Below are 16489 nucleotides of genomic sequence, written 5' to 3' on the forward strand. Positions count from 1 at the left end.
ACGTTTTTAGTTTCGTATTGTAATCGCTTCCAAAAGAGATGCTTCTTGCATGCATTCTGTGAACACGCCATAGCCAAAGAACAGCCATTTAAAAATCATGAATATGCTTTTTTAATGCTAATTTGCATTCAGCTCATAGGGAAAACTTTAACCTCGAAGAAATGTTTGTACGCACATGCGAAAGTTTCCACCCGGGTTGGCTTTTGTTTTTGCAAGTTTTCGGTTGTTGACTGACTGACTGGGTGACTGGGCGACTGTCAACGCGGTCTGCTACGGGATGCTGGCTAAAGGCCTGACAGTAACAACACGCGCTATTTATAAACATTATGACACAAACGAATTGTCATACAATTTGTCAACAGCAAACACAAGTGGGCCAACCAGCGTCAGAGACTTCTTTTTTTTATTTTTTTTTTTGTTTGGCGGGAGGTACTTTTTTTATTCTTCTTTGTTTTCTCATTTTTTGTTTTTGTTGTTTGGAATGAATTCAGCTGGCTTTTGCTTTATTATACCCTAAGCGCTTGAAGGCTTAATCTTTGACTTGATGTTCCTAATCCGTATGCCTAACAAGTGTGTTTCTCATAAATAAATGCTACGAACTTTCCATTTCTTAATACATAATTAAGTTAAGAGCTTCTACGAAGTTATTTAAAAATGAATTGGATTAACCATTGAGTTTGAGTTCTTAATATACGAAACAACTTTTTAAAGGGTATGCTCGAGCATATTACTTTTGATAGTAGTGTTTGCTATTTGTTTTGCATTGTCATAGTATGTTGTCAATGTCTTTAACCTTACTCAGTTCGCATTTTTGTCATTGTCTTTTCCCTTATTGTTCGTTGTGTATCTTACTTACGGACCAAAGTGCTTTGACAATTTGTAGCATATTCACTTATCGGCCTATGCGACTTGTGGGTCTTGGGATTTGCCTTTGTCGATTTGATGGAGTTGTATGCATAAACATGTCGCGGGGCGCCAGTTGCGCTGACAAGCGACAATGAGGCTTCAAATTTGTAACAAGTTTCTGTTGCCCTGGCAACATCCTGTATCGTCCTTTGAAGCCCTTTCGGGGCGGATGTTGTCTTGAATGTCATTTGGTTGTCATCAAACTAAATAGCACATGAAATTCGCCATGTGTCTCAAATGTGCACATGGGACTGGAACTGGAGCGGGTAGCTCTGGATCTAATCGTAGTCATGGCAGTAACCAAGATTGATGGCCTTAATGTTTGGATTGAATGGAAAATAGCCAACTACAACTATTCAGCTAGTTGTATAATTAGCTGAAGTGCTTTATATAGAATCATGCAATTCATGTCAACTATAAGCCCAGGCAAACTACATATATATTGAAAACTAATCTGATGATAGAATATCTTGAATTATTTGTACGAGTTGCATTAAAGCCATTCGGATTTTGTTCGGCTCCTTTTAGCTATCAATCACTTACAGCTTGTGCGACATTTAAATATTTTCTCAATTTCTCACTGATTCGATGCCTCTGTGTCTGCGCACATGCCAATTAAATTTGAATCAAATTATGCTGCTGCTGCCGCTGCTGCTGCTGCTGCTGCTGCTGCTGCTGCTGCTGCTTGCCTCCCTTCCACACCACTCATTTCCAATCAATCGGACATTGCCCGAAGCTGCGTGCGGAGCGTTTGTCAGTTTTGACAATTAATTGAATTTTGTTGTCGAAACTGCAAACATTTGATAACAAATTAGTTTACTAATTTCAATCTTAAAAAACAATTAGGCTGCTCGGGCGATAAGGCGAGTGGACAAGAGGCGACAACTTGCGACTGGAGTTGGAGTTGGGGAGTTCGGGAGTTGGCGGAGGCTGTTCTGGCATGGCAAGGACAAATATATAGATTATTTGGTCTGGCTGTCTTTACATACTTGCTGCTTGCTTGCATATTTCGTGTTCATTTTTTTTTTTCATTTTGTTGTTGTCTGTTTGTATTTATTTTTGCAAAACGTAATTCAAATTTATTTAAGAACGAAGCGACTCAAGCCAGAACCAGAACAACAGCCTGTTGTCCTTGCCGTCTTCATGCCGTGCTGGTCTGTTTAGTCTCATTTGGTCCTCTTAATGAAGAATAAAATTGTGTGCGGGCGACAGTCTGTTTTTTTTTTTCTTTTTTTGTTTGGGTACTCGACGCATTTGTGATATTAAATTGAATGTTGAAATAACAATTTTCATGTTGTCGCTTTGTGCTAATTAAATGTAGTCGTTTCAGAGTGTCTTTTGTCTTTTGGGGGAAACTCACCTTAGATCGATGTACTGATAAACAGAGGTGATGCCCAGGTTAAAATAAACGGGCACAAACAGAAAGCAAACAATTGGATAGGCACTCATCATGCCATAAATTATCTCCCACATGGCTGAGCCGCGATAATAAAGTTCACTTGAATACCCTGCAGAATACACAGAAACACACGTTATACACACATCAATACACACACACACACACATACACAAATAGGCATTAACTTACCCAGAACTGATCGGACACCAAGTATGCCACGTGCTATGGATATCATGACGGCAATTAGGGATACACTGCCGGTGGCAAACACATAATCCGCCTTGCTGCGTTGCTTGGTCTTGCCAAAAATGCGCTTCCAAAGTGGTCCCAAGACGGTGAGCGCTATAAATGCTGTAAACATGAAATAATCCCAGCCCAGTGTTCTCAAATCCTTGGCCATGTTGCTCTGCTGTAAAGATACCAAAACCAGAATGCAAAAATCAAATACCAAGTTGGTCAAAACAACTTTGCAGCGGCAAACCGCTGCAGGAGTTAAAATGGCAGAGGGTGTTGGTGAGGGGGTGTTGTTGTTGTCAAAACGTTTTCTAGCATAGTTGAACATGTGCATATTAGTCACGCTTGGTACACATACTGCCAAAACCGTCGACGATGAAACTTTGGCTACACATTGTTGCATATCCACAGGCTCGTGGGCAGCAACTGCGGTTATTCGACGAACCCCAACACCCCCTCAACAACCACTCGTCATAACCCAACGTGCAACAAGCCAACCAAAGAGTTCCACAGATAGAGTTAGAGAGAATAAAGAAGTGACCGGGACAGTGAGAGGCAGTGGGTGCGGAAGCGGGTATAAACTGTGTGTTGGCGCCATAGCAAATGAGTTAAAACAAAGCAAAATGTTGCGAGCTACAAAATTTATGGACTGTGTCCTTTGCTCGTACTGTTGACATTTGTATTCACGCCAGGCAGACATTTTAGACCCACACCTATACGTGTGTGTGTGCATGTGTGTCCTTTGTGTGTGTGTGAGTGTGTGTTGACTACGACAAGTTTGTTGTGGCCCACAAAGCGCGAAGCTTATGTGCGATTTGCATTGCAACTTTGTGTTTTTACTTGCACTTGAAGTGAAGGCAAAGCCAACTGTTGATCCGGCTGTGCACAGCAATCATTAAATGTATTAAATTCAAGTCTCCTTCAATTCTCTAGAAATGTTAATAAGCATTTAAATTTTCGGTACAAAATATTTATAAATATTTTCTAGATATACGAGAAAGAATTTGTTCAAATTAAAATTTTCCATTTTTCAGAAATATCTTTCCCATTTTCAAATTTAAATTTTCACTTGTCACATTGTCCATAACTGAAAGCTATTGATTTTGGCTCAAATGACACCATCGTTAAATAAGATTTGCCAAAATAAAGCATTTATCCAAATTACTCATACGTCCCATTGAACTGGCAACGGTATAAATTTTATTTATTGCCGATACATTCGATCATCGTCATTATCAGCATCGTTAAGCATATTGATGTTTAATTAATTGTTAACAATATATATATGTATGTGTGTGTGTGTATGTGTGTGAGTAAGCAAGTGAGTTTGTTTGAGCTATTTGCCATCCTTCAAGCTTTTGTCTGACACTTTGTCTGGCTTTTGTTTTGCCATTCTGTTCAAACTATTAGTCATGGTTTTTCAGGTTTGCTTTGGTAATTTTTATTGTTGTTTTGTTAAAGATTTAGCCACATTTAAACTGCATCGTTGCCGAGAGCTGACAGCTGTCCACCTTTGGACTGTCCAGTCAGACAGTCAGCTTTCTCCTGGCCACGTGATAAGCAAAAGCCAAAAAATGAGCAAGGACACAGTGCCAAAGGTCGTCGCATTGTCTGTGTGAACTTGTGCGCAAAATGTTATTTTCTGCTTGCCGACCTTTAGGAAATTATCCGTGTTGCCAGCGCTTTGTTAGCTGCTAGCACTTAAGTCCGCTTAGCCAAAGCCCTGGGGTGGCAGATTAGCTTGCTGGGTGGGGGTGCAGCTGGCTTAGGCGCACATACGCTGTGTCACCATCCACCCCACTATTCCAATTGACAGCAAACGACAATTTGAGCACATTTTCATCAAGTATGTAAAATGCTGCCAAAAACTAAACCACACGTATGCATAAGCAAGCAGAAATCCCCATCTTAGATGAGGTGGCGTTTGACATTTCAAAGTTTTCCATGGCATATAGTAAAAGTGGAGCGCAAGCAGACCATGGATGGATGGATGGATGGATGCTTTGGCGCTCATATCATTGACGCTCGCCATGCCCATTTAAACAATCTTCCTTCTCCTCAAAAGAAGATAAAAAAAACACACTTGCAGTTAATATTCATGCAGTTTTGGCACGCTGCTTGAAAAATTATACGAAACTTGGCGACATGTGTGCGATGCGTTGACGAAGGAGTCGTCGATGCCAAGGATCATAAATTATAAAGCAGCTTGGAGCAGCAGCTTCGAGAGAGCTAACAGCGACGGCAAAAACAACTTCAAATAATCGTTGAGATGTTGTGATTCTTGGCGGCCCATTGTGTGTGTGTGTGTGTGTGTGTGTGTGTGTGCCTGAAGTTGACAGCCACAATAGCAAGTTATTAAAATAAACGGAAGCCTGTGTAAACGAAAGAACTTCTCAGAGGGAAAGAGGGAGACTAAGTGGAAGTGGAGAAAACAAAAGAATGAAGAAGAAAAAATATGCCACTCATGAAATATTCAGCATGCATGACACAAGATCCTAAGTCTGCTGGATAATGCGCCAAAAACTCGAGTCCAATGAAAATATCAAAAACACATTTGCAAAGACGCCACATAATTTGGCATTGAAGAGCGTTAAGATACACCTCCCGTCTGCAGCTGTCAATTTTTACCTTTTATTTTCTTTTAGTATTTTATTATTTCGTTTTTCATTTCGTTTTCTGTTCTGGACATTTGCATTTTGCCGCTGCTTCTGTCCCGTACCACAGACAAAATGAAAATGTAATTTTGCCAAAGTGCAGCATTGCGTTGCATACTTTTACGCGCCACAGCCTCGCCCCGGCCACTGTCCACTGCCCATTGGCAACGTGTCGACGCTTGGCCAACGTCCAAACAGGCGAAAGGGCATCAGTTGAAGTTGCCACCTCACCTCACCTTGGCCTTAAAGTGACGCAAAACGTATGAAAAACTGTGGTATTCGTGCTTTTACCATTCACAACCACACACACACACACACGCCCAGCTAAAAGCAGAAGTTGCATGTTTAATGCATGATTTTGCATTTCTGTGTGAAAGGAGTGACTAGTTGGACAGTTGGTTGCAATTGCCAGAACCTTGATCAATTTTATTACCTTGCATAAGTAAACTGGGCAAGCAAGTGCTTAGTAATGTTTTTTTAAATTTAACTGGCAGAGGAAAATATCATAATATTATTTTATTTATTTCTAGTTTGTATACTTTATTATGCTTCTTATGTCAGCCTCAAAGATCGTCGGACGATCATTGCTAACTAAAGAAACTATCTCTGTGAAATTTTTAGAAGCTCAAAGTTAAAGCTATGATTGTTAAAAAATGTAGTTAAAAGAAGAAATATAAATAAATAACATATTTTGCAGACACTTAACTATGTTATTAATCCGAATGATCTATACTAGGTATCTTCACGTCTGCTAGACTTTGACATGTTGCAACTTAAAGTGGGTTATTATGGTAATTATCTTGTTAGCTTCACCTAGGGTGTGGCCAAGTCGATGGCAAATTGCGGTCTGGTCTTAGCAATTAAATGCACTAATGAAAGGATTATTTGTCAAGTCACTTAAGTTCTTAACTTATTTTGAATTTGGTTTGGTTTGAGATTTTCAATGCCAAACTAAATCAGAATTAAGAATTTTAACTGTGAGCCAAACTTCAAAGAAATTGGCCAATGAATGAGAATGAAAAAAGAAAAAAACATTAAAAATACAAAGTTGCGATGCAGCTGAAAAAATCAAGAAGCAAATGAAAGAAATGCTGAAATGAAAGAAGCTTAACCGACGACTATAAACGTCTTTGAGAAAAAAATGGTGCATTTGAATGGAACAATTGAGCTGCCAGAGTTAAATGCAAATTCCATAGATGTTTAAGTGCATACACTCCATATAATCAAGTTAGCTAACGGTCCTTGAAAACATTATGGGAAGCATAAAGTAAATTTATGAGGCATTTGCGTGGTGCGTGGCACCACTGGCAGCTACCCCTATTTCATAGTCATTTGGTAACAACAAAGTTGCCTGCAATATATGCATTTCATTATCATGCATAAAACTTTGAACGCTCGTTGCATTTGCAAGTGCTTTCGGCTAATTAAAGTACCCCGGCAAATTGGAGGTTGGGTTCTTGGCTCTTGTCTCCGCAACAACTTTCAGATTGCACCAGAATTGGCCAATCAAAAATGCATGGAAATGTGGCAAAAGTTTCTCCTGATGGGTTTCAGCTTACAGCGAAGATAAACCGGAATGGGGTTGATAACTTTTGGAGCATCAAGTGGTATTAGTTGTCTTCAGAACTCTCGCACCTCTTCAACTTAATGTGCAACACAATCGCGTTTGTCAGCTCGCCTCGCTAACTGTCGCCTTTCATTTAGGGTTTGCTGATGCCACGCCCCCTTGTACGCCTTGTGGAACTGCGTGCAAAGTGCAGTTAAGTCAAGTGGCTGCAACAAACTTCTGTTTCGGTTGCTGTTTTTCGTTTTGATTTGTTTGTTTTTTTTTTTGTGTGGTTTAGTTGTATTTGTGCTGCTGCTGTTGCAACGAACTTTCATCAGCGGGTCTGTGTTCTTCATTTTTGCAGCACGGCTGCTCAAAGTTGTTAAATACAAAACTTTGCCACTTAATACCAGTTCGAGTAATGAAATACGAGTGAAGCAGTCGTCTACCCGACTACCCATCAACCCGACTCTGTCTGTCAGCAAATTGAAGTTAAAGTATGCGGTGCACAAAGTTCTGCCAACATGCAACTGTTTCAATGTTGTTCAATGTTTTTCAACAACTGCTTATTCTTATTCTTCTTTACCCAGCAATACCCCCCCTCCGTGCCCCTATTGCATTGGGCAATTGTTTGTTCAGTTCTGTTCTGCTCGGTTGCGTTGTATTTTCTTTTAACTGCTCAACACTTTATACATGTTGCCCTTTAAATGCGTCCAGCCCTGTGCAAAATTGTATTCGATTTCTTTTTTTTTGACCACGTTCGGTCGACTGTCTAATGAGAAAAGTCATTGGTGGGCGTTGTTGCTGCTGCTCGCTTGTCTTACCACAAACTCAAATGTGGCTTTCGGCTAGCCCACACCGTCAAAGTCATTTATCAAAGCGCAAAAGAATAAATACGGGCTGCAGTTGTTGTTTATTTATCGTACTTCTTCGTAGTTCTTGCGGCTATTTCTATATTTTTTTTATTTCTGTTGCAGTTGCCAATTTTTCAACTCATTGCAAAAAGGGTTAAAGTTTCAATTACATCGCATTCATCAACTTAAGCTTCACACACACACAAATTCGCAGAATCTTAAACAACTTTGGAAGTTGTTTGTTGTTAGTTTGCGCTTTCTGTGTTCTATTAGAATTTATTATTTGCAGTCTGAGTTTGAAATAATGTCTCCCGTTCTTTTCAATAGTTGTAATGTTAATTTGTTGCTAGTTGCAATAATTGGGCAGCTGACCCGCTGGCACTATCCGCTAAAAATTACATGCTTATAATTTGATTAACATCATCCTGGGCTGGCAACACTTCATCTTGGCAATTTAGTGGTCACGGCTATGTTTTTTGCAGCACTTTTAATGCCCGACTCTTGAGTTGCAAAAATGTACAACTAATTTCATGTTGTCGCCACGTTAACGTTTATGTTCGTTCCTCTGCCGGAGCTCCACTCGACACCATTGAGCGCTACTCGGTTTGCACTGTTGCCTCTGTATAGCACTGGCTGCCAAGGTTTGAGTTTGCTTTCTCTCTCGAATATATTTTTTTTCTGAAGCTGCACTTTTGCTTTAACAAAGTTTTCATTACGCGTGCTGTGCAGTGTCCTTTCCACTTGGCAACTGCCCTCCAGGACTCTTCTCTCAACTGCTCTCCACTTTCACCTGCTGTGCAGACAATGGACTGCGGCTTTGCTGTCTGCGTTTCCCTTGCTCTCAGCGTGCATTTCACAAGTAATTAGGTTAGTTAGTCCAGGACGCTGAGTGGTGCGACAATGGCGTCGACAGTTTTGCATATTAGGCATATTAACGCGTTTAGCGGTTGCTAGTCTGGCCACTTGTGGCTTCATCATCCCCCCCAAACAACGCATTTCATTGCCTGTGTAAAATTACATTTTCAACGCTTGTAAGATTAAAAATCAATAGATATAGATGATGTTAAATTGTTGTAGGAAAGGAAAATCTTAAATTGTGGTATTTGAATTGGTATTAAATTCAATTCTTGTTGAATTTTACAAATTCCAAAAGTTACTTAAATAAAATGCAACTCATACTGATATCATTTCACGGAAAAACTTTCATTTCATTCAATAGATAAGTATTTACCATATTCTCCATGCACATTTATCATTTCTCACAAAATGTGCTTTTATTTGACAGTCAGAAAAATGCAGATATTCCATTGCCAATTCTGTTTTTTTTTTGGCTTTCCATTACTTAATGCATAATTGCTTAATTAGTCGTATGGTAAATAGTGATGAATTGCTTCAAGCTGGCTAAGTGCAGTAATGGAAAATGAGCTCGCACCATAAGCTTTGCAATTATATTCATAGCCAAAAATAGTAAAAAATTCCAGACTTGTGCAGTGACAACAATTTATCATACTTTTGTGCGACGAAGCAGGATTTGTGTGTGTTATTAATCTAGTATCCATTATTATCGTGCATTGAACTGTTTCTAACTGTAGCATTATATATTCCCATTGTCATGTTAATGACCGTTGAGAAATACTACTGCCATATAAACGGTGTAAGCTGTAGCTGCGTCTTGCTGTCTGATCATAAATTTGCATTTAAATTTCCAAGGGCTGAATAAACTATAATTTGTCTTGTATTTCGTGTGACACAACAAAGAGACACTAATCATCGTTTACAATGCGGCCACTTGACACTGAAGCAAACCATTCGGGTAACTCTTTAGCACCACCTGCCTCCCCATCGCAATCCTGTGTCAGTTTTCGTAGCTTTCCTGACTAATTGAACTAATGAAATGTTTTTTTCCCTTTTGCAGCTCTCGAGCCTTGAATCGTTTGTCCAACTGTCTGTCTGTCTGTCTATCTGTATGTGTGCGTGTGTTTGTGTGTGTGTGTGTCTGGCAGCTCAAATTAAAAACCTCTTTTGGACTCTTTTGTTTGCACAGCCCTTGTGTTGGTAATAAATTAAACTTGCTACATTTTGTCACCAAGGAATTGCATTTAATGAATATTTATGGTTGCAACCAAAACTAACAACAGGTGCTTTCCAAAGCAGTTGTTAACATTATCACTTCCATTGTATGTGAAGTTCTGCTGGAGTTGCATTTTAATTATTTATTTGGCAATTTCAGATCATTTGCAAAGTGTTGTTGGTTTTTGGGTTTGCACTTGTCTAGCTTCTAGCAATTTGCATTGACTCTTTTTTTGCAATTAAGCTGCCAGTTAGCCGCTCCATGTGGCTGGCCATTAGATTTTCAATTAACTTTTCTAGCGCAACGGGCATATACACAGGGTTGCCAGGGCCAGTTATTAAACCTTGAATTCAATTACGCTGATACAAGAAAAGAAATTAGTTGGCTCAACGTTTTTCGTGTCATCTGCTTTCTCAGCCAATATGCAGAATGTGCCTCCACTAGTATCACCTCGATTACCGCGTCGACTACCCGTTGGCGTTGCCTGCCCAAGATAAGAGAGAAAATTTTCTATGCAGCCTGGGTCTGGACAGGTAAAAACGACAAGTCAGCCATGTGGCGGGTTCCACTCCCTCACCCCTGGTGCCCTTTTTGGCTGCATGTGGCAGCTGCACAAATTGTTTGCTGCCAGCGAAAACTTTGCTGACAACAAAGTAATTTATTTAATTCTTGTCTACATTTTTTTTTGTTTAGTCGTGTTCCTGCTGCTGAAATTGGCAACAGTTGCCCGGCAGCAGTTGTCACGCCCTCCTACCCAACGTAGATTTCATTTGAATTTATGCTAAATTGTCAGCTTAAAAATGCGTGTTATCCTTCTGGACGGGCAGTTGTTGCCTCTACCGTTGTGGCATTGTTGTTATTGTTTGGGGCGTGTTTAAGGAGCGATTTGGCTGTTTTTGTCGGCGCTGGCGCTCAAATTATAATTTCAAATGATTGTACAAATTATTTGCGTACAATCAGCTGTAATTAGCATATTTAATTATACTTATTTGGCATAAATATTCATGAGACGCAAATTGCATTTAACAGTTGTCAAAGTGTTGACAACTTGAGGACCAACAACAATTAAGTCGACTCCACACTGCGGCTAATGATAAGTCTATGAAGCCAAGCTGGCCAATCTGGCCAAGCGTGATTTCTTAATGGGTCCAAGCTGAAGCTCACTTCCTGCTTGCCTGCCTGGCATCGCATAATTGATTCATTCATAGAATATTTCATTGATTGATTGGTGCAAATATAACCAGATGCAATTATTAAATAGCTCGCTTACAATTTCCAAAGTTGACATACGGCGACAGATAAACAAACTGGGTGAACAAATAAATAAACACTATCAAATACAATTATTGTCGTCAAAGTGTTTGATGAGTGTATTTATATTTATATTTATATTTATGTTGGCGCCGCTTTCTCGTTTACCACATTCCTCTGATTCGAGCGTAATTGGCGGAAAAAAGGTTGCAATTAGCCATATGTACGTCAATTTCATTGACACTTTGTGTGTCACCTGAAATCATCATTACACCAAATGCTTGTGAAAAAAAATAATAAGTCTGTTTGGGATTACTGGACGTGAGAATACCCTGTACTTTTGGTGATTGCAGTTTTAGAATTTTTTACATAATTATTATTTTGAATGTCTTTAAATTGAATAATACAAAAATAAAAAGATACATTTTTTTTCTACTAAATATTTAAATTTTAAAAACCCTTTTCCATTTTCAAAAATAAAATATTATTATTTCATATTATATAATATTTGGAATTTAAAATATTATATATTATTAATACAACAAATTCGATAAGGTATTTTCAAACATATACAATAATTGTATGTATTATGTACTGATTGAGTATGGCCAACCTTTTTTCAACTGCAGGGTATCTTACCAAACGATTAAAATCGCGTACATGTCGTGCTTGACAGGTGAGGCATTTGCGTGTAGCAGTTGCACAAATTTATGTTCGTTTCCAATTCAATTTATAATGAAAGGTAATTAGTTGCCGACATTAATGGCATTCAGTCAACAGTGGAGTGCAACAGTTGGCAGCAAGTGTGATATTTCAAGCATTCCATCCGCTAATTGGCAAAACTGTTGTGGGAAATTCAAGTGTAGCGCTCACAAAACATAATTTAATTTCACCCATCCATTTAGATGGCCTAAAAGTAGGCAACTTGCCTGTTGCAGAGGCACTCACACACAAACACACTCGGTATAAAGTTATTAAGTGTAATTTGCATTACGCTTCGGACAGCAGCAAAATTCAAGCAACTTGTCATAATCAGAAGATTATGTTGCAACAGCAGCAGCGCCAACAATTACAACAGCAACAAACTCACTTAATAACTTGGTAAAGCGTAACAGGAATTACACGACAACACACAACAAAACACAACAACAGCAACAGCAAACTTTGAAAATGGCAGCCTGTGCTGTGTGTAGCAACAACAATAAAGTCACTTTGTGTTTATGCTAAAAATGTTGCACGTCTTGATTGACAGTCGCAACAGTGACAGCAACAGCAGCAACTATGCTGGACTTTTGGGTTTCTGTGTTCACATGGCGACTCCTTGGAGTGGAAGAGATGGTTGTTGTTGCTGTTCTCAGTTCCCGTTTGGGGCGACATCATTTATTAGCCAAATAGATGTTGCTGGATGTTGTCGCCAGCAATGTTTGCTACAGCTTCTGCTTCAGCTTCTGCTGCTGCTGTTGGCTTCACATTTTAATAACTGGAAGCCTTTGGGTCGAAGGTCGTTCGCATACGTAACGAACTTTAATGAAGTTTCGAGCAAGTCAGTTAATTTGCATAGACTTCAGATTGTCGACGCTGTAATAGTTATTCACTCATTAAGACGCTTGTCTGTCAACTTTTCAAAAACTTGACACGGGCGCACCCAAATAAACAAAACAGGAAAACACTTGCACTAATATAAACACCATTTATTTGATTTACCTAAAATAGTAGCACCAAAACGTATTCATACTTTTGTTTGTCAGTAACTCAATAATAGTCATGTGATAATATCTGTCGAATCTAAGCATTGCATTTTTTCCATTTATTTTTTATATGCTCTGAATGCTGTTAAAATCAAGCTAATTATTTACTTGTTGGTTAGGGTTAAATTAGTTTATTTCAAGGAAATATCTTAGGCCACTCTTGAGAATTTAGAATTGGCTGAAAGCATGCTATGCATGTCATGATATCAAATATCGGTGCTCGTTAACCTATTTAAATTAGATGTAGAGCAGAGAATTAAATTATCAAAGCTTTTATGATTTTTTCCCCAATTAGTTGTCACTCTAAATAAAAACTGGAGCTGGTTGAATACAGTATATTATAACTATATGTTAATACCCTAAGCAACTTTCATTGAATAAAGGTCGTACGAATGTTTCCTATTTTAATCATCACATAATGAATGCCATATTATGTCACTTTTGACAAGTGCATAGCCATGAAATTAATTGTAAAACATAATTAAACTGTTTATACAACTAATTTTCATATACGAAACTTGTGCAAATGAAATTGAACTTAGGAGCAAGAGAGGTTCAAGCTATTTTTATCACATTGTGTAATGATTTTACGTTAAGATCATTTGTTTAAACAAGTATAAAATAATCGACTCATTTTTTTTGGGGGGGGCTTTGACACATGTGCGCTAAATAAAACAACTGCCGTCAAGTTCAGTTGTTCAAACAGGGGGAAAAATATCGGATTCGCTGCCGAAATGAATAAATAAGAACTTCCTACAATAGCTTTAGTATAAGTATGGGCACTTACGTTATTAAGAGTTGTCTGATCCGTGTTTTTGTTTAAACTTAATTTGCGCACTCAAAAGCCGACTTGACGGTAAAAAATTTTAATTGAAATGACATAATCGGAATTACAGTTCCTATTTATATGTCATGATAGAGCTGAGATAGAGCTGAAATTTTGTAAGCAAATATGATTTCGTAAGCTTCTGCCGGTTTCAGCAGGTGTACTTTTCTTGAGTCTTTACGGTCTGTTTCTTTATAATTCAGTATTGAATTGAATTGAATTGTATCAGTCACCATCATCAAAATGTTTTAATCCCGCGTCATTTACATGTAACCTCAGAATTTATAATGTACATAAGCATCAGATTCGGTGTAGAATTGTTAACTGTTGAGGAAGGGAAAGGGATTTGTGTATTCACAGATTCCTGTAAAGCGTCTCTGAATTAGTCTAAATGTTAACTTATTTATCAATCATTTAGCAATCCACTTTCATTCGAAATGCATTTGAAATATTTGCTGCTCGCCTGGGTTATGTGAAATATTTGATAATCCACTGGAATTTAGAAATGAATACATAAATGCATGTACATAGCATAATTTATGGGTTACACTCGAGTGTACAGTGAAATAATGAGTCATAATTTTATTTGCAACAAAAGTGGATAACAGAGCATATCAAGTTCATAATTTTAAGTGAAACGCTCCGTTTTGTGCGCGGAACTTCATAAATTTCCATTATGCCAATTATTGTTGTTGTTGGTGTTGCTCCGGCCTGTTGCCTAAGCAGCCTAAGCCAATTTTCGGTTCACGGTATACGTAACACATATAGCTTGTGCCCCAACTCACGGTTAAGCTCAAAGTTTTGAATTTATTAAAATTTACGTTGTGCTAAAAGGTTTTTGCATTGGCAATTTTTGATTTCAAGTAATAAAGGCCTCTTTGTTCTGCTGTTCCCAGCTGCTTCACAACAAAGCAAACGAAAAAATATATATATTATCAAAAAGATAGCAGATGTTGCGATGCAGGCGTCACAAGACGGCAACATGAAGCACATTGACTATCCCATCTGACATTCGTCACCATACACGCCCACCACCTCCTCACAACACCCCCTGGCAAAAAAAATAAGAGTTAGCTAGCGCCAAAGCTGTTTGGACACCTGTCCAGAGCTCTGTAAATATTTAATTTGAATAATCCAAAATTTAACTGAGCATAAGATAAACACAATAAATATCCACAGAAGTAAAACGCACATGTTCGATTCACAAATGTTAGCTTAACGCTTTTGTTAAAAATTTATGAATACAAAAACTTTCCGCTGTCATTAATCTGAAATGGGACAGGAATTACTCAGTTTCAATTTGTAAGTGCAAATGAAACAATTTTGAATAAAAGCTTGGACAAGCTTAGATGTTGCTAATTAGATTCCAATTTTAATGTATGTATTTAAAAAATAGGATTTATAATTTGAATTAAAAATTAAAATTAGTTATTTAAATGCGGCATTAAGTTGTCGAGCTCCACAAATATTTTCATAGCATTTAAGTTAATTTAATTTGTATAAATGGTAAAGTTATTTATTTGTTAAGCTATTTATATTCCACTTAAAAATGCTGCATTTGAAATCATGATTAAAAATTTATAGGCCTGCAAAAATGTGCAATGCTTTTTTTTTTGCTGAGTTTGGTTCGTTTTTTATGTTCTTATAATCGCCAGAGCAAAAGAGGTGGCTGGCATGGTGTCAGAACAAAAGCGGATTGTGTATACATTTTCATAAAACCACACAAATAAATTTACTATTGAGCAATTGTGCACTTTGAAAGCACTGTGAAAATGTTTTTATTGTAATAGTTTCGTTGCGGTTTCAATTTATTTGCCATAACAACATTAAGAGCAACAAGCAGAGTTCAATTGTGCGCACTTTTTGCCCTCCATTTATTGGCGAACAGAAGCAGTATAAAATATTATGGTTTTTTGCATTTAATTTTGCAGCTGTCGCTTTTATCAATTTGTGATTGAAATAAGCAATAAATACTGCTAAAAATATCAAAATACTAAAAAGCAAAACAAGTATGAATTCGTCAGTTGTAAGTACTTAAATCGAAAATACTATACATCAAATGGACATTTTTAATAAATACAAACTGACGAGTATTTTGTAGAGCGGACGTATAGCGAGTCCTGGGTTTTAATGTTGATCTAGTATATATAAATATAGAGAAAGCAAACATTTTCATCACAGGTATTTACTTATTTTGCTATACGAATAAATTATTAGCTTAAAATACATTACATTCAATTAATACAAGCATCCAGCAGGTATTTGGTATAATAAAACTATGCCATTTGTTATGGTTTTTGGCCATAATTGATTTTTAATTCCATGCTTAACTATTTGTTCACATATATTGACCGTACACAAATTAGGCGTTAAAATGGATGGGTTTCGGCAAATGTTTTATGTAAATTTAAATGCACTCAACCAGCAAACCAAATGCTTCGCCTATTCAATGAATAGGGAGGCGCGAATCTGGTCTGCTTGGGCCAAGCGTTAAAAGATTTATGAAATCCCATTAAAAAATTAACACATGACTTTTTTAGCAGCTCTGCAGTTGAGCTCCCATGGAGACGCGACAGCTTGTCGCGACTGCGATTCTCTCTGTTATATTTTGGTCTCTACTGGCTCTCACCTTTAATTAAATCATTTATGCTAATTTTCAGCAAAGTCGCTTATTAAATTTTAGTAGCTCGCAGTGCTAAGGGGGGGGGTTGAGCTTCAGCTTTTGTGAATGACTAATAGATGTTGTTGTGACGTTGGCATTTGCCATTGTTAACTTTGCTTTTACTGTTTGCATATTAACTGTTGTTGTTACTGTCATTTGCAAATGGTTAATTAGCCACACAGAACTTTATCCAAGCAAAGGGAATTGTGATTGTCAGTCGTATCGTATGTGTGCACTTTTGACATTATTATCGCTTTGCATTTGTCTAATCAACAAGGGAACGTCAAAAGAACAAATTTGAGCACAAATTTGAGCACAAATTTGAGCACAAATTTCCT

General features: G+C 37.8%; 1 protein-coding gene across 5 annotated transcripts in view; it reads right to left on the bottom strand.

Annotated features, from left to right (window-relative positions):
- LOC6568412 (sodium-coupled monocarboxylate transporter 1) overlaps positions 1 to 16489 on the bottom strand; it is a 35188-nt gene that overhangs the window by 8109 nt on the left and 10590 nt on the right. For all 5 annotated transcript variants that reach the window (XM_001994689.2, XM_032740568.1, XM_032740567.1 and 2 more), the window contains 2 exons: positions 2495 to 2714; positions 2267 to 2414 (listed from right to left, as the gene is read on the bottom strand). In XM_001994689.2, the coding sequence (XP_001994725.1) occupies positions 2267 to 2414; positions 2495 to 2705 (359 nt within the window). In that variant the 5' untranslated portion in view covers positions 2706 to 2714. The remainder of the gene's footprint in view (positions 1 to 2266; positions 2415 to 2494; positions 2715 to 16489) is intronic.

Source organism: Drosophila grimshawi, unplaced genomic scaffold (genome assembly GCF_018153295.1).
Source record: "Drosophila grimshawi isolate 15287-2541.00 unplaced genomic scaffold, ASM1815329v1 contig_311, whole genome shotgun sequence".
NCBI classification, from domain to species: Eukaryota; Metazoa; Arthropoda; class Insecta; order Diptera; family Drosophilidae; genus Drosophila; species Drosophila grimshawi.